We start from the raw sequence: 19,290 nt of genomic DNA, 5'->3' as shown, positions 1-19,290 counted from the left end.
TGGCGTAGCTTTTTTTTTACTGAGCGACACGCTACAAGATGACGCTAAAGATTTGTATAAATTTTATACGCACAGTTATATATGTTGAAGAGCCGTATATGTGTTATATAACCAGTTGTTTACGGTTGGGTAACGCGGCCAATGGCAACGTGGGTACGTATTACTAACACCAGAAGCCGTAAGCAGTGCTTATACGTGTCCCGAGAACGCACGCACGTTTCACGAACCCGTGTGCATGTGTGCAAGAAGTTCTTGACAGTTCTTGAACATCACCGTGATCAGTGAGCACCAGCAGCTGGTCATGACTTGTTATAGGATCCAGTCGTGATCGTGGTGTCGAGGGGTCTATGTGTAGTGAAGTATGTGGTATAGTAGAGCTGTTGGAATTCGTGGATGCCTCAGTCATTTCGTCGACAAATTGTCTGTCGACAGAGCCGGTGACATGTCGGAACCTGAAGCCACCATTCGCGTTGGTGAAGTATAAGCCGCCGAGGATGCTAGGCCTGGATAGTGCAACGTAAACCAACATCAGTGGATGGCGCTTGTCGTATTCGTAGACTACCTGGGCGTATGTGGCCTACGTAGCCGAATCTACAAAGCGCCTATCAATCAATCTGGCATCATCCTCTGTCAGCTTTAGGCCATTGCCCAGCCTCGTAAGAAATGAAGATGACACTGAGTCGTTCTAATGGACGAAGTGCACTTTACGGTGCGGTGATGTGGATATCATATGTAACTTTCGTTAATGTATTCCTCCGGGGTCGAACAATGCTTCAATATATCTTGCTGAATCATAGGAATACAAAGGTAATGTATATTAGACTGCTATAAAAGCGGAGCCAACACCGGAACTACAGACGTTAATCTGATATGACGCCTGTATCGTAGGAGTACACATCGTAGGAGTATCATGTAGTGTTTAATGCTTTCTTGTAAAATTAGTTAGCCAGCACCATAACCACAATTGACGTTGCACCGATATTACGCCTGCGTAGGCTGTTTTTCCAAACCAATTTATAGACCTGGCGTGGCACAGTGGTAGAATACCTGATTGCCACACAGAATGCTTGGGTTCGATTCCTGCTGGGATCCTAATTTTCATTCTTTCCATTCGTTGAGTCAACGCTGCCGATGTTGGTTTTCCTTAACGCTCTAGCATTTAAGTTACCAATGTCTGTTCTCGCCGTTCCTGGGTAGATATAAACTGTCAATCACCTGTGGCGCATACCCGTACACCGCGGCCCATGGTAACCGGGTATGTGCCACACGTGTCTAGTGGAAAGGGTTTGACGACGTACGCGACAGGATTTTAACGTTATTCATGTCATGACCCGGCGATCATATTCGTCCAATCCTCTTACCCTCCCATGCAAATTTTGGTCTACACCAAGTTAAGGAGGCGATCATGAGAGCACCCAGACGTAGGCGGCTAGATAGATAGATAGATAGATAGATACGTAGATAGAAACGCTCAAAGTGCCAGAGGTTCGCTAAGAAATGCTTCGCATTTAAAAAGAAATAAAAAAAGGAGATGTCGTCGAACGCTCTGACCGAACACGCAGAAGCCACTGGCCATGAAATAGACTGGGACAAGGCAAAGATAACAGAAAGAGAAAAGGAAATGGACGTCTAGGCTTTTTCTTGAATCTCTGATAAACCATACCATTCCGCACACACGTTTTAATTACGGCCAACGCCCACGTTACCTGATATCTATCTGATTTAAATATCTCCAAAGGTGAACACTTGGCCCTAGCTCGTTTACTGCCTACAGGGGTGCAATATCAGACGTTCAGGGATGGGCGCTGATATGTACGAACGATGATGCTGTATACGAACGACGGAACTGTGCCTGCGCGTTTTCCCTCTCGAGAACCGCGAAAATTGACAGCCTCTCTGTGGCGACACCATGAATTGTCATCGGAAGCAACGGAATCGGAAGCAGTTCGCACGGGCGCAGAACCGCACAGTTTCCTTGCATATGCTCACACAAACAGCGATGATGAGCTGGGCATGCGCGCCGGTTTCCCTGCTGCGATTGTGTCAAGCGACGATTCTTTTGATTCAGGCTGCCGAAATACCGAGTTGGAATCCCATACACTTCATGTCAGCTAAGGAGACGAAGAATAGCTGACCAGTTCCAAAGTCGAATCCGACGGAGGAATATATTATCAGAAGCGGGTGCGGTACTACGATTCTGACTGGTACAAATATGACATCATTCTGTTGTGCGCAATTTTCGTAGGCATGTGAAACATGTTTACACTGGTGAGCCTCCGCTTCACTAATAACACAAGCTAATTTTTTAATTTTATTTCAACAGCCAAACTGTTTAGCAAATCGTTCCTTGTGAGTCGATCGCAGAAAGCTATCATCATCTTTACGGGTATGTGCCACTGTGCGGCTACATGAGAACGGGTAAAGAGATAGAGAGAAAGAGAAACGGACAGAGAGACGGAAAGAAAGACATAAAGAAAGAGAAAGAGAAAAATTCTTGCCAAAAAAATTGTTCGTAAGGCGGGATTTGAAACCGCGTACCCTCGATCCGTCTTAAGCACTCGGCTATCCAGGCACGCTAGCATAGCATAGCATAGCCTTGTATAGTATAGTGTAGGAACGGGGGTGGGGAAGAGAAGTGAGTGTGAGAAGGAGAGATGTGATTGTGCGGAGGAGGGAAAGGAGGAGGGGAGATAATATAGCCTAGCGCAGAAAGAATGAGAACGAGAGAAATAGAAAGAAATACAGAAAGAAAAAGAACGACAGACAGACAGAACATCAATGAAAAAGAGAAAAAGTAGTATAGAGAGAAAAATATAGAAAGAAAGAGGAATTGAGCATGGCGTCGCCTAGCGACCAGATACCGCACCGCCTGGCCAAGCCGCAGATGAACAGTAGCTAAACCACGCCCACCGACGAAGACATCGCGCGCCACATCCACTCTATATTGTATAGCCTGGCTGCGTAGATTCGAGGAGGAAGCTGTGCATCTCGAAGCTAGACGTGTCGGTCGACGGGAAGTAGGAGCGGCGATGGGTCCGTCCTTCGCTGTGCCAAGATTTGCGCGACTTAGTGCAAACTGCCCGCAAGTTTATTGCCACTGAATGTACAACGCATCTCCACTTATGTCAAATATTTCTTTTCTCAATTTATGTTCAGTCTAAAGAATCTTATGTCTTTTTTTCGAAATAAGACACTCTGATCATTTTCAATCTGCGAAAAAGGTTGACCCTCGAAGAGTCACAATTAGCGAAAATATTCGTCCCTCAAGAGGTTAACGCACACATATAACTTAGTAAATGGGAGCTCTTTTGCACCGCGGCCCCATGAAAATGGGGACGTGGTGGCTGGAAATCGAACCCGTGTCCTTTAGGTTATCTCCGCGGCTCATCACCAGCTAATTTCGCTGAGTGCTTCATCAGACGACGCGTGAGCGCTATCAGGAATTGCGTCCACAAAACGCGCAGAGTGATGTCGCTCTGGCTGTGCATTAGAATCCTCTGCTTGTACCAAACGACACGCACTCCCTAGTTGACTCTCACAGATCTTGTGACTGCACATTGCAAACCAATAATAACTCCTCTGAAAGGCTGCATGCGATATAGTAACTCACAAATTTGTATTATATTTACGAGTAGTTATCATGCAGTACGTCCTCGCTTCCGAACGAACGTCAACTCTTCAAACGCGACGAACGCTCGAAGCTTATATATGATCGCGCAAAATTGCCATCGGTGTACGCTAACGCAATCAAAGCAAAACGAACCATGCAAGCGCCGTTTCGATTTACTTTTGGTCTTTTCTGCAGCCGTACGTATCGCAGTATTGAGTCCGACAATATTGCAAAACGTATTCTCTTTCTTAGCGAGGTCGTGATTTCAAACAATAGGTAATAAAAATAGCTGCTTTGAACGCTGCTAGCATTGTTATCACGCTTTCCTTGGAAAACTACGAACTCGCTATAGGATAAGCTAGAAGCGGTCACCTAGCAATGCGGTCTTTATACAACAGCTGCCTTCTCCTTGTCTTGTCCATTTGCGGCGTTAATGGTAGGTGATAAAAAATTCACATCCATGCGCGTTTTTTATTGCGATAGCAATTATATTTTAAATTAAAATTTAACTCGCGGATGCTTGCTTCATTCCGAATGATCAAGACCTCGAAACTGATGTTAAAAGAGGAGTTCCCATGGCGCAATTCTGCACGTATGAATGATATTTTGGCGACACCAAAAGTAGTATCCCTCTGAAACTATTTAACGGTGCTTGATAGTCTTCTAGGACATGGTGAAAGCCCAGCGAAATCGCTGACGCTTTCTCAGGCTACTTTCCTTCCGGTTGTAATAATAACCTACATGCGCTGTTGTATATGACTTTTAGCCATGCCACACAATCATTCTCCCTGTTACCAGCTACACCGCGAAGTTTTTTTTTCAGAATTGCTAACCTTAAATATACAGGGCCTGGCTTGCTTGAAATTTTTGTGAGGCGCTGAAAAGTTGTTGCACATTTACTCGGTGACATGGTTTGCAATGCTATGTATCTTAAGTTTAGCCACGACTCTCTTTTTTTCATTTAAAGATACGCTCAGAATGTTCCTGTTTTTTTAAAGGTGACAGACATTTACTAATTACCGACTAGTTGCAGTTCTTTCCTGGTTTATAACCCTTTTAAAATATTATTTGCTAAAAATTTGAATAAATACTTAACAATGTCGACGTTACTAAAGCACAATCACTAATCTAGGCGCACTGTTCCTGAATGTTAACACGAAAATAAAAATGTATCGATTCAGGAAATTTAGTCAGATCTGTTTTAGCCATCCCTAAAGCTTTTGACACGTTGAATCATCAAGTCCTGTTCATAAGTTAAATAGTATGGTATAACCTGTCCTACGCTCACATTCTTGCAAACGTTACTTGGCCGGCATTCCACAGTACACGTTTTCAAATACCTTCTCAGCAACAACATGCATTTACTGGGGTGCACCACAGGGCTCAGCTCTAAGTCCTTTGCTTTTATTTTATATAATAACGACCTTCTGGTTTCGCTTAATAACGACCTTCCGGTTGAATCTGTGTTACAATTACGGCAATTATGTTTTGTACGCCTATTTCACAACTGTATCTTTATCTCATAAATATTTTAGTGTTCCTACTTCAAATATTAATACTGCATTGGATAACATCATGATTCGGTGTAGCAACAATTATGTAGCTCATAAGCCTTCAAGAAAAACAATTTATGCTGTTTAAGAATGCTCACGGGTCCTTCATATTCATGCCTCAAATTAAACATGGGACTCTATTTCCGTTTTCAACGATGTTACTCTTCCTGGCATACACCTTGACGTTCCCATTTTTGGGCAGCGCACAGACAATATACGAAAAAGTAAACAGGACAACAAAGAAAGCAGACCTGTACCGTTGTCTTTCTCATGTATTGTCTAGTTTTTGCACTGCCCAAGAATAGATGAATTCTAGCTCAGCCACTTTTCAATCTACTAACCTTACGTTGGGATGTCACTTCCATCATCTAAACCAGAAATGTGCATTTGGTATCCACGCATTATTCAAAGCTCGTCTATCTTTTTTGTCGTGACGCTTTGGTAACGCTGCATTTTGCTTTCATCCACAGTCACGCTAATTACGGTACTGTTTCATTAGGTGACACGTAGGCTTGTCGCTTGTCATGGATTCAATACATCCAAAGTCAGTGAATGTACTTTATCTCTACTAGTTCGACGTAATCCAATGTACCTGTGTTACTTCACTTGCACAGTATCCTACCTGTTAATGATTTGTTCCAGATTAGCATACTCGTCTTAATCCACAAGATGCTTCCTAATACTTTTACGTTTCTATTCCCTGCAGTTGAGACTTTGTAAACAGGTGTAAATGTAAGCAGGTTCGCGCCTAATTAGAATTTCCTTTTACCCATGTTTCATGCCAACTGCAACAAAATAAAACATCTACATTCAATGAACTTTTACTTTCGAATGAGTTAGCTTAATCTATTAAACCTTACGCTTTCCTTGAAATCCTTAAAAAATGCATTAGTCATCGTTACCTGCGACAACCGTGCTCCAACCCTGGCGGTGTATCATGACATTTCCCCCGCTTTTAACTTGGCTTTACTTTATGCCGTGCTTCTCAAGCTTTTCAAATGTCAGATGAAGCGGTTCGTAATGTATCCAATGTTTGAGTTTACTAATAATATCGTATTTACTGCGACATATATTACCATAAATGTTGTATAATTTAACCGATGGTCTCACTACAGTTCTTTCACTTTGGAACCATCGTCGGTATACTTGCTATTTTGTAACTAGTTTAACGCAACCAAAATTTGGCAGCTGTAGCTTTTTTGTAACAGAAGTAGGCAAAACCTTGGCTACATTCACGTAAGACAAATGAGCCGCAACATATGATATGCATTAAATCGAATCTTTGAACACCTCATGTGAGCACTGTTTTCTTTGTATGTCTTTTTTAAAGTCGTGCCGTCTTTAAAAAATGTCGATTACGCATCTGTAATGGAACACGCGCACCTACGTATCGGCACACTTTGTAGACGTTCTAGCTGATTATCATGATGGTGGATTTACGCTGAGCAATCTGTAATGAGTTGGAATTTTACACCACTTACTCTTTACGTGATTCAGGTGGTTTGGCGCCTGGTGCGATTCTGGGCCTCTGCGCAAATACTACGTCTGTTAGCGACACTTCTCGCCGAAAATGACGCCTGCGTTTCGGTTACATCGAAATCCGGCTGCGGTGGCTGAGAATCAAATCAGTGCCGTCCATCTTAGCACCAAGCACAAACCAGGTTCCTATCTTTGTGGTGTATCGGCTGCACAGAGAAGAGGAATAGACGAATAACAATTGTTGTTTACGGCTATTTGTTTATATAAAAGCCTCCGTAAAACTTTCTTTCAAAACACAATATGGATCACCACAATTGGCACAAACTGCACTTTCGTTTGATATTGTTGAAGAAAAAGCGCCGAAACAGGGCACATGCGCCCTCGAAGATCGTTCCGCAGAAAGCTATGACGAGCATAACATCTTCGCTACCTACGTCTACGTTTGGGGACATGACTTGTTAAGCTCATTACACTGAGCATGACAATGATCATTTTCTACTCATTGACATTGAAAACACCACGCCTTTATCGCCCGGGATATCCTTTACATCTCTTGCAATGGTGAGCAGCAGAAGTCAACATTAGAGAGGGGAGTGCAAAAGAACAAAACGGTGATGGACAGATCGCGCAGCCCTCGGCTGCTTAGGACTAGATGCTTAGAGACTTTGCTATTAATATCTTGTTAGCGTGGGAGACAGGGTATAAGGGGCTCCTCAGGGGAGCCTAGGACCAGGCCACGTATTTGTCGGAGTTTTCAATAAAATTGTTGTCACCACCACAAAGTAATGTGAACAATAGGTATGCTATTGGTGTTTGGAAATCATTTAAAAAAATGTTCGCACCACTGAAAGCCGGAAATCGCACCTATAGGAGGCATTTTTGCCATATTTGCAACTAAATTTCCGTTTTGAGGACACCCATTTTCCCCAATTGAAAATGGAAATTTTGTCGCAACTTTTTTTTTCCTTCTCTGCACTTGTGGAACCACGGGAAAATACAATTTGTAAACGGCATTTTTTTGCGTACATATTTGTTGGGTAGTGAAGATGATAATGCATATTTACAGGCTTTCAGGTACTGGGTAAATTGACCCGAAAGCCTCCGCGCAGATTTCCTCTGTGCTGTTTAAAACCGCCATTTAATGCTGCCTGCCAACCAATAACGTCTACATGGTACTTTGACCAGAAGGCCAGAGTCTGCCGGCAGATAAGTCCCGGAATGTGCAACCGAGGCAGCAACAGCTTTGCATCGCACGTAAAGTGTATGGAGGCATGCAAGCGTGAGTGTACCTGCCATACTATACTCTGGACTTCTTTCATTTTTTTAAATTATAAGCCCTTCTCTGAAAAGAAAAGGCATTTGAATCATTTTTATGCCTCTGAATATCTACCTACCTAGCCGCCTACGTCTAGGCGCTCTCGTGGTCGCTTCCTAATTTTTTATAAACAACAATTTCCTTAGGTCGGTATGAGTGTATGGGTGTACGAACATCACTGGCAGGTCGTGACATAAGCAATATGACAAGCTTGTCGCGTACATAATGAAACTCTTTCCCACAGCCACCTGTGGCCCATACCCGCATACCACAGTGTGGTGTGCGCGTATGCGCCACAAGTGATTCACAGTCTGTAACGACCAATGGATGATGGATGAATAAACTTTATTTCGCTCCGTCGGAGCGCGACCCATGACAGAGAAAATTGAAATTAAAAATTTTACGAGACATTTTGCGTGAGTTAAACAACAGAAATACATATATTTTGCTATAGTTCGCGATATTCATGTAGCACGCACACGCTGAAAAACACGCTGCAGTGACCCAGCCAGCGACCATGCAGGGGAAATTGTGAATTATTCTATTATATAAATGGTTGCGTAACGTCAGTTTTGGTGGCACTTTGACTATCCGTTCTAGAAAAACATGATAAACTTTGCAAATGTACTTCTATGACTCAACGTTGCCCGTCCGCGCCGGAATACGCCAACGAATGCCATTAATATTTCGTATCGATAGAAGGAACGTCTGTACTGTTTATGCGCCGGTATTCCAAGTATCTTAATCTACCACTAAGGGGTTCTCACGAAGCTTGTAACGGCGCGCCATCTCGATGAAACGAAGCGAAGAGCATTGCGAGAGTTTCGCCGAGCAGAAGTGAGGTGGCGGTACCTGTCCGCGGGTTGTTTAACGTGCAGCTTATAACACTCGGGTCACGTGACATTTCTAGTACCACAGGCGTTGTTACCGACAGTGGGCGCCGCCGGATGATCACATTCCGCTTCTCATGATCGCCACCTCAAGGGAAACTAATGTGACACAGTGAATTGGTTTAGATTGATAAATTGTACTCTGATAACTCGAATGGCGTGAATTTCACCATCATTGGTTTGTGAACAGACGAGAAAATCGACGACAAAATTTCATTTTTAAACTTCGTGCCGAAATCTCCGCGCGTGAGGTCATAGATTTCAAAGTCTACTTATCACATTTTTGCGACATAGACTTTACTAAATTTCCTGAAACTTGGTATGTAAAGGCCCTCGCCCCCTCATAGGTCAATGTGCTTCATTTTTACCCATTAGGAACGACATAGGTCCCAGCAGACGCCGTTAAAATTGATGAGGCCATAGCGATTAGTGCGGGAACTTCAAGGTGGCGTCGCCAGTCTTGCCACCCGCATTTTCTTTTTTAGTGTCCTCTCGCGTTAAGCGTAATGACATTAGGCTGTGCAAGAGCGATCTGCTGACACGAGAAAAATCGTTTTTCTCTTTAGTGTCCATTGACGCTTTCGCCTCAATAAGACGACATTATAGGGTAAAGGAGCCAATTATTGAAACAAGAAACACTCTATAACACAGGAACACGAGCACCACGCTTCTGCGTTATTCAGACTTTCTATTCATGTTGTGTTGCACGCAATAACGACCAGCCCAGTCGTCAGCATTGGCATGCGACTCATTTATCTCATTTATTTAGACGTATACTATACTTTTAGAATCCCATCCTATTCAAGAAAAATTCGTTCAAGCGAGACATTTTTTTCCAGCACCTACAAAGGTGATGCTGGGCCAATGTCTGAAACCAGCGGTTCTCGTTCCCTGCAGTGCGGTACGCCACGCTTGGTACTATGAATTTTCATCGAGGTCGTGTAAAATGTTCAGCTACTTGAACTGCGGCGCTACTTGCAACGTCTTTCTGACCGAACTCAAGTGTCAGTGGACCTGTAATCGTGAGTATAAAATTGGTTCTAACGAATCCGTGGTAATGAAAGTATGTGAAGCTTTTCAAGTAAAGAAGCCCTTGAACAGATGCGATCTGCCATCACGGAGTTGCGATGATCATGGTTGTGCTGCTGAGTTGGCACAACACCAGCAAGCTCAAAGAAGAACGTAATACGACCACAATTTACGCACTAAGGAAGTTTGGCGGTTCAGTTATGCTCGTCACACATAAAAGGTAGTAAATATGCTCGCATACACAAATCTCCAACTAAGCATATATGGTAAAAATGAAACAAGCTTTGAAGCAGATGAATGTGCACATTACAAACAAAGCATGCGCCTAAGAGGCAAAGCGGAAGGTCATCTTATTTCCCAAGGCATTGCTTTCATAGCTCCTCGATCTAGAACTGTAGGTGCGCACACGCGTATGCCCTAAACCGCTCGATCATGAAAAATGCTTCCATGCACATTCCCGCTTTCCTTTTGAAGCATAGGTAGATTTATTTGTTATACTAAACATTTGGCGACACCAGCGTCGTGATCTGTGCTGTTGGTTACCTTTCTTTACCTTGCCATTGACGTACTTGAGCTGTCAGCACTTCTACTTCTTCTTTTTTTTTCAAAGACGTGCGGTAATCGGCCTGCATAAGCTTTGGCTCGGATCCGTATACTCCCATAAGTCACATCGCGCAAGTTTTCAACGTAGTTCTGCCGGTACATCACACATAACTTCTCGTGAATCACGCGAGTCGCGTTAAACCTTTTTCATAGCATCGCGGGTTGATTAGATCTAAAACTATAATATAATTACATTTTTCTCTGTTCAAAGAACTGTTACCTGCCGAAAATTCTTGTGATTTGAGAATAATATCAAGTTGCCTAAAATATCCCTATAAAAGAACAAGCCACAGGACAAGACATGAGTGGTATATGATAGTGTTTACTGCTCCTACTTTTTTTTTACATCTTGTTAACAGAAGTGACTTCGCACACTAACCTTGTAACTCAGTTACTAGGTAATTAAAATATTTGTAAAGAAAGTGTACAAATATCCCATTTCTAGGAGACCCAGGCCCATGTTCTGGTAACAACATTACATTGGGCTGTTTCAAACCATCAAATTATAGCTAATGCTTGTGTGAGGCCTAGTATTACAAAAAGAAAACATACAGTCAGTCCATTGCAAATACCTTGCACAATTGAAAACCATGGCGTCAGCACAGGTTTCTTACCCTTTATTCAGAACTGATATTAAAACAATTCCATTTACCCACACAGTCTGACGAACAAAATGATTTTGTATTGCAATTTGGTACGAAATGTCCCATTTTTGATCGCCACTTCGCCCCGCCACGGTGGTCTAGTGGTTATGGCGCTCGACTGCTGACCCGAAGGTCGCGGGATCAAATCCCGGCTGCGGCGGCTGCATTTTCGATGGAGGCGAAAATGTCTGAGGCCCGTGCACTTAGATTTAGGTGCACGTTAAAGAACCCCAGGTGGTCGAAATTTCCGGAGCCCTCCACTACGGCGTCTCTCATAATCATATCGTGGTTTTGGGACGTTAAACCCCAGATATTATTATTATTATTTTGATCGCCACTTCGGACACAAGTTATGAATCAACTTTCAGGGTACTTCAAAGCCACCTTTCGAAGCACTAATAAACAGCAATAAACATCACTAAGCGTCAAAAGCGCTGAAGCACTGAACAAGCAAATGAAGGAGCACTGAAGAACAACGCTAATGCAGATCCCAGTCATATGCTACATTGTAAAAGCGACCCTTTAGCGAAGCGGTTTATGAAGCGATTTTCAAGCCCGACCAATGCTCACAAGCATTGCTGGTTTTATCTCTTAAAGTAGCCATCTCACATAATTTTTTTATGGTTGTGCATCACAGAGGTTACAGCTACGTGCACTGCCATTCTTCATAAGCTGTGATGTCTACAAACTATGAAAACTCGAAGCTCAAAATAAAGACAAAGCGCAGCGTCAGCAGCCAACACAACAGTGGTAATGCACTGTGAGATAGCTTCTCGCGAGAAAACAGGGTTAATATTTTCATACTAAAAACAAACTTAGTATTGACGCCACCTGACCGCCATTAAATACAGGGTCCCATCTGAGCGTTCAGATAACGGCACACAGGCGTATTGCTGGCAATGCTTATTATGGAACACGTTATAAAGACATATTTGTCTTTGGAAACAATTTTCGCTTCCGTTGCTCCTTATTTTCTCGCTCGTTGCTTCGAGCTTACACGTTAGTGTGTATTTCTCGGCTCCATATCGGCGGCTATCTTCCATTCAATATTTCTTCTCCGGAAGATTAAGCTTCATCTTCGGCACTCATTCGTTCCCGCCGTGAAATTACGAGAAAGACGGAGAGAGGTTCATTTTGACAGAAAAGCTGAGAGGTCAGCCTGAATCAATTTCCTGACCTGCTACTCAGCGACATATCATGCCACCAAAAAGCGAAATCTCAAAGTCGATAGTAGTGGAAAGTTACCCACTGATGACTGTAGCTCGCTCTGAACAAAAAATAGTTTTATTTAAAAACCTCCAATTACTTCACTATTATTTACATTTGCAATTACTTTCCTATTATTTTTACATTCCAGTATTTTTGAAAAGAGAGGAAGGAAAGAGTCCGACGAATTTGAAGATAATTACCGAAATAATTTCCTAACTCTAAATTGCTCTGATAAAACAAATAAACTTGAAAAACATGCCCTAATGGTTCGCTGTAAGGTGTAGTGATGGGCGAGAGTATAAACTTTCATTTCTCGTTTTTATATGATATTCAACCTTATTTCCCGTTGTGTAAATTTTGCTTTCATGATATTTCCAGCGAGAATGAAGCCCAAACCTCTCTGTAGCGCGGATCCGGAACCTGACCAGTGTATGCTCAAAAGAAGATACGTGTTCTTCGACTTTAGGCGTGATGTCTGTCTGGAGTTCCCGAAAAAGCGTTGTGGAAAAGGCCACAACAGCTTCGCCTCGTTTCAGCAGTGCTTTAATACATGCAGCTGTAAGTGTTTATTTCTTGCATGTACGCTTTATGAGTGATTGCCTATACGTACGAACCTTGATGATTGCCTGTTCCCGAGGGGTTGTGCTGCTCGGCGTGACCAGGCCCATCGAGCCCTACTTACTTTCTTAAAAAATACCGATTTGGCCTCGCGCGTATAGACATTTTTCCTTGTGACCACTTATTCTTGTTTACGTCTGTGTTATTTGTTTTTTTTCTTACCTATTTTCTTTCCTTTTTCTTTCCCCCCATCTTCCTTTCCCCAATGTTTCCCCCTTTTCCAAATGAGCAGGCAGGCGTTGTGCCCCTTTAGGTGGCAGTTGTCAGCCTGTTCCCTCCCTATTTCCTCTGTGTCTTCGTGTTTTCTATGTACTCAAACCAAATAATAATAATATACGCTTAACGAGATAATGCTTACGGATCGCGTTCATTGTCGTGATGGACTGTCAGGTTACACAGAATTGAACTCGGTGCCTAGTGTCAGACAAGGAAGGCTTTTTTTTTTATTTCTGAGGGAACATTTCTGGATAAAGGGAAATGTGTCAAAGCGAAACATTTTGTTCTAGTAAAAGACAAGCTAGCCATAAGAAGCCAGCCAACGTGCCCTTGAACTACTCAACGACCTGAACTTGAAGGTCGTCGCTGGGGACGTAAAAGGAGAAAATGGCTTCTGCTGGACATATGCTACACAGCCAAGACAGGCAAGTTGGACTTGACAAAGAGGCAGCGGAGCTGATAGGCACCTATGTAGTCCTGGCTTTCGCTGTTTTTCTAAGTTTTGCTTAATTTTCTTTATTTATTTATTTATTTATTTATTTATTTCTTCGTCTCTCTTCTCTCTCTTTTTTCTATGTCTTTTGTTCTCTGTTTATTTCTGTCTATTTCCCTTTTTCGCCCTCTATTTCTTTCGCCTTCTTGCTCTTTCTACATTTCTACCTCTTTCACCCCTTTCTTACTCTATTTCCTTCGCTCTCTTTCGTTGGTCTTCTCTCTTTCTATCTTTCTCCCTCGCTATTTATGTCTGTCTCATTCTTTCTCTGCTACGCTTTACCCTCCCCTCTTCTCCTTTCCCTCTTCCTCACAATCACAACTCCGCTCCTCACGCTCACTTCACTCCCCCCCCCCTTGCTCCACAATAGTGTACAAGGCTATGCTATGGTGGGCTAGCGTGCTTGGATAGCCGAGTGTTTAAGACGCTTGCCTGCGGATCGAGGCTACGCGGGCTGAAATCCCGCATCGGGGAAATTCTTTTGGCAAGAATTTCTTTCTCTCTCTTTCTTTAAATCTTTATTTCTTTCTGTCTCTCTGTTTCCTTCTTTCTCTCTCTCTCTGTATTCGTTCTCTCACCCATTAGGGTTATTACAGGCCTCGCCGGAGAAATCGGCGCTGGTGTTCTGGGAGCGAAACAGAATATGACGAAGACGAAGAAGAGGACCAAAAGAGCACGTGCCAGTTCACGATGATGATAGTTTTAGGTCACGACAGACATTTTACGTGGAGCTAGAGCACCTTACCTGTTAAAATCTTTGAGAAAAGCCTTGGCTTGAAATTCACTTGCGAAATGCCGTCGCAAGGCCTGTTACAGTATTTAGATTTAAGCTTGTCCTTTTGTGATAAGTGCGTTGGAAGTGTCGCCATCATACTTCGAAACATCTGCTTTCCTTCGATTCCGCCCATCCTAATTCCATAAATAAATGGTATTGCCTTTTCAACCCTCAGGTCTGCAAGAACCAGGTCGTGTGACCATAAGATGCCAGAGATTGTTAAATCTCACATTTTGAGGCTAAAAGAAGCCAGATATCCTAGTAGTGTGGTATTGTTAACCTGTGAGAAGCTTATGTGAGAGCCGAGGTGTACTTTTAAGGGTAAAGGCGCGGCACTAGCGAGAGAAAATGAGAAAAATGCCATTTTACCGGGTAATACGTTCACCAACAATCGCATAGGCTAAAAAAGACGAGGTCGCGTCATGGCATTCATGTGGTTTTCTCAGCCTATAATAAAGTAGGGAATTTCTGCTCAGTGGTGCCAAAGCGAGTGGAAAAAGGCCCGACTGGTAAAGGATCAGGTCCTGTTAAGCACGCTAATGTATTTGTGTCATGTGCCATTAACGTCGTGTACAGCATCCCCTTACGTGTGGAAGTGCGTACAGTACATAGGTCAATCTGGGTGATGTGCAATCACGCGTCTCCTGGAGCACCAAAATTTTCTGGGCGGCAATGCTTGCTCTACGCAGTTGGCAATGCTCGCTCCACGCAGTTGGCGGTGCCGGGTGCCATGATTGCGGGTGCACCGCGAAATTTTTTCCGACAAAGGTTTTTTTTCCGCCACCACGGTTATTGGACGCGTGGAATATTTGAGGCCTACAGAATACAGTGCGCAGGTCGTAACTGCGTTAGTCAGCCCACAGTCGCCCTCCAGGATACATAAATTTCCTTTTTTAGATTATACTTTAATTGTTGACGACCCAGCGTTATTGTCATGAGCCTTGTCTACCTAACCAAAAGTGATCGTCACGAGTTGCCTTGTTTTTGTGCCTCGTAAGAGCATGCGCAGATAATAGTATTTTAAGGTGTTCTTTCAATAAAATTCTCAGTTGAAAGGCAGTACTCGAGTTGTGTCCACTCTTCTTTAGTCCTCTTTCATTTCCCGCTGTTTTAATTATACTCGCTCTCAAATGGGTTTATGAATTTCAAGTTTCGACATACAGCCACATATGGTCTCTGGTCGCGCATTTCTGGCATCTATGACGCACATAGAAAACGGAAGCAAAGGCTCCTGTGTTCTATCGCTGGCACTGGAGTTGGCGATTTTGAAACCGTACCGACACCTGCTCACACTCTTTTTATATAACCAGGTATCGGAGGGCAGGGGTCGCCCGCGTTACGCGCGCTCAGTTGCTATTTATTGGTTCCTGAGGAGTGGATTTCCAAGTGGTCAATCGAAGTGGTGGGAGGTCTATCGGAAGCGGTTGGCGGTGAAGTGGAGAGGTGGATGGCATTTACACCGCCGCTCACCGTAGGGAGGACCCTGGCACCTGCAATGCGAGCTATCCCTAATTATTATAAAAAAGTGCCACTTCGTTAGTGAAGAGCAACCTGAATAATACATAACTAGTCTTACATTGCACTGAAGTTCCTCATAAATTCAGAAAGTAGTACCTCCTGTATTGCTTCGTTTTTTACCAACATCTTGTAGTTTCAGCAATACAACCGCAAATACATTTTGTTCAAATAAACCCTAGCTGAGAAGTGTATTGAGGAATTAACAGCAATCAAGAAATGGGATTGCTAAAGAAGTAACTCCAGGAACAATGACCTGCCACGCAGTACACGGCCAGCGTAACTTAACTATTTGCAGTGCAAACAATACTGATGTAAATGTCGGAATGGATGCCACGGCACATAGTGTACAACGAACCTCTTCATTCCACTGTGGATAATAGTTTAGAGAATGATCTTTGTTTTGCCGCAAAGCGGTAAACTTTATGCGCATTATCACTTTACGTGATTTTCGTATTCACCATGATATATGTTTTGCCGCATTCAATAACTATTTTGCTCAATTTTCTCATTTCAGATAACCTATCTACGATGCCCTGCCCAACTTGCGAGCAAAAACAGCAACATGTACAGCCACCAAATGGAAAACCTGGACCTCCAAGACTTCCTGCGCCATTAGTTTCACACTCACCACCAGGCTAAGATTCTTAAACTAGACCAATCATCAAAAATCGTGTAATAAAAATTTGAAAGGCAGCGATTCTGATTCTTGGGCATATCATATCGTAATATATATGGGACATCTCACACGTTCTTTAATTATTAGCGGTGCTTTTCAGCTATAGAATATTGTAAAGTGATAAATCAGTTTATTGCCACATTATTTAGTTTCTTCTCATATTTTGCGACATTAGAATCCCAGCGTACGGCTGTGCATAACATAGCATAAATAGACCTTATTTATATATATTTATAAATATGCTGTGACTGTCACGCACCAATCGCCTTCACACCAAACTCTGCGTCGACGCGGAAATACATTGCTGCTGCTAAAGTTATATTGATAATAATAATTCCTTTTTAATTAGAAAATAAGGATCCTTGCCTAATAGAATATATCTAAGGCTTCACAGTATACGGCAATGAGATTTTTTTGTTAATTCTGGTAGGATGCAAAAATATGGCCGCCCTTCCTGCGTGCCTTTCGTGCTCAGTTTTGATGGATCCATACGTCGTTGGTTGTGAGCCAAAAATCTGTGCAGCGCATCAATCAAAGAACTAAAGTCACATTCGTTTCGCCACCAACCAGAATCTAATAAGTGCCCAACGTACAGTTTTCAATAACGTGCCAACATAATCTTCGCAGGTATTTTAACTTAGTATAACGCGACACAGGCAAGTTTTGTCTATCAATGCAGTACGAAAATATCAATAAAATGTTCCGTATCATATTACGCTCTGTAGCACTTCAAGGCTAGAACTAGCTGCACACTTGGTAATGAATTCAGTTATTACAATCGGGGACCAGACCTCTTGCAAGACACAATGAGCCGATGTGTGATATACACACATTGAATTACCTTGACGCACTTAGTCGAATGCACTGTCCCCTCCCCCCCCCCCCATACCCCGATGTTTTCTGCACCTTAGGTAGTGCTGCACGAGCTCTGGTATAGGCGCACTTTTGACCAAGGGATGATGCTTCTGGTGGCATGATCGTGTGACTTAAAGTTGACCTTACGATGCCGTAACAAGAAATCTGCGATCTGTGACGCCATTAAGACGTCACGCGATTAAATCGCAACATGATGTCATCAGTGACATGGGTCACGTGGGTTTCTGTACCACTCCATTCGCCCGCAGTTTTTCGTTTAAAGGGTCACTTTGCGAGGCTTTTTAAGCTTTCGCGATAAAGTAGACATTGATTATTTCAGTGATCATTGTTCCAGAGGAAAGAACTCTTTTTTTTTCATCGAACAACCGTTTGTACTACTATATTCAGTGCTATTTTTTGCAGCAATGCAGTTCTTTAATCAATATTATTCACAGTTTATAACTTAAGCAAATTGATTATTGTGATTGCAGAGATCACATTTAGATATATTTGCTATATCTTAAAGAACCAAATAAAACTGATATGTTCGACAAGAATCACGACCAAAATGAGCCCATTCGGCGATTTGTAGGCGCATTGGCGAGGCCGTCAAACTACGTTTTTTGCGCGACGCTCTGCTCCGAAAAAAGCCGGGATAGTGAAGCCATCGCCCCTAAAAACACACACGAAATTTCAAACAGCTCCAAAAATGGACAGCTATGTCCATCTAGCGGAAAACATATCAAGCCAACGCCTTCTTTCTAGAGGAGACGTTGACCGAGGAAGCAGCAAACATTAGATAAGGTGCTGCCATCTGCGAAACAGTGTGAGAAATATGTCTCGACTCTAGCACAGGGAAGTGCTTTAGATCGAAAACCTGTACCATTACTATAGATACAAAGCGCGTGCGCACGCGTGGGTCTGTGTGCTGTGCTTTTGTGTGTAACGACACACATTAAAAAGTATGCACTTACTCGTTGAAGTGCGCACTAGGGGCCGGATTTCGCTATCGCGTTCAACTCTTAAAGGCGAAGCTTAAGTGTCCCCCAATTTTTCCCGCACAGTTCCGGGAATACGATCTCTCCTTTTATTCTGCAGCATGGTGCAATCTTAGGCAAATATGTGTTAAAAGGGTGTATGATTCCTCCATTTGGGGAGTAATGGCGCTGTCGCGACCATTAATTCATTTAAGGACTACCGGCACCGGGCCTAACCGTTTGTCCCCAAGCAGCTAACTGTTAGTACCAACAGATTACCTCAATGGACTAACATTTAGTACTCGCATTTACACTTTAACGGGCAACTGTTTGTCCCCAAAGGTCACCTGAATGAACTAACATTCATTCCCCATATTTACACCTTACCGGGCAACCGACAGTCCCCGCAGTTGCGCCTCGCCGGACGAATGGCCGGTCCACTTAAATGCACCATTCGGATCACTTTTTATCAACAGTTCATATGATCCGTTAAACCTCATGGAGAGAGAGGGATAGCTCCTTAATAAAAAGGCGCCTACATTCTACTGTGTATAGGGGAGGGGATTGAGGACAGAAAGGCCCTAGGAGGAGGAGGGCAGGAAAAGGAAAGGAATGAATATGATCGTATTATGTGCATGTGACAATGTAGTGGTTGTCATATAAGCCACTTTGCAGTTTATCAATCAGGCTAATGTCCCCGAGTAATCTGAATAGAAATTTTAAAATCTTTGTGAGGTGGAGAAGACATTCTAATAAGGTTTCTAGCGCAGACTAACACACGGACAAAGAGAGGGAACGACACCAGCGCTACTATCATCAGAAGGCTATGT

At 43.0% G+C, this 19,290-nt stretch overlaps 1 protein-coding gene across 5 annotated transcripts; it reads left to right on the top strand.

The window, feature by feature from the left end:
• Positions 1-3,948: 3,948 nt before the first annotated feature.
• LOC119375647 (kunitz-type serine protease inhibitor A) lies at positions 3,949-16,641 on the top strand. 5 transcript variants are annotated; one of them, XM_037645873.1, is made up of 5 exons: positions 3,949-4,046; positions 7,828-7,921; positions 9,745-9,869; positions 12,711-12,890; positions 16,467-16,641. In XM_037645873.1, exons 1-5 carry the CDS (start codon positions 3,989-3,991, stop codon positions 16,589-16,591), a joined length of 582 nt encoding a protein of 193 aa, XP_037501801.1. In that variant the 5' UTR covers positions 3,949-3,988; the 3' UTR covers positions 16,592-16,641. The 5 variants fall into 5 exon arrangements, with proteins under 5 accessions (XP_037501801.1, XP_037501800.1, XP_037501803.1 ...); XM_037645872.1 differs by having other exon boundaries at positions 9,687-9,869; XM_037645875.1 differs by having other exon boundaries at positions 7,709-7,921.
• The last annotated feature ends 2,649 nt before the right edge of the window (positions 16,642-19,290 follow it).

This window comes from Rhipicephalus sanguineus, chromosome 11 (genome assembly GCF_013339695.2).
Source record: "Rhipicephalus sanguineus isolate Rsan-2018 chromosome 11, BIME_Rsan_1.4, whole genome shotgun sequence".
Classification (NCBI taxonomy): domain Eukaryota; kingdom Metazoa; phylum Arthropoda; class Arachnida; order Ixodida; family Ixodidae; genus Rhipicephalus; species Rhipicephalus sanguineus.
The sequence above is the reverse complement of the archived record's forward strand: the minus strand, read 5'-3'. Positions and strand labels throughout refer to the sequence as shown.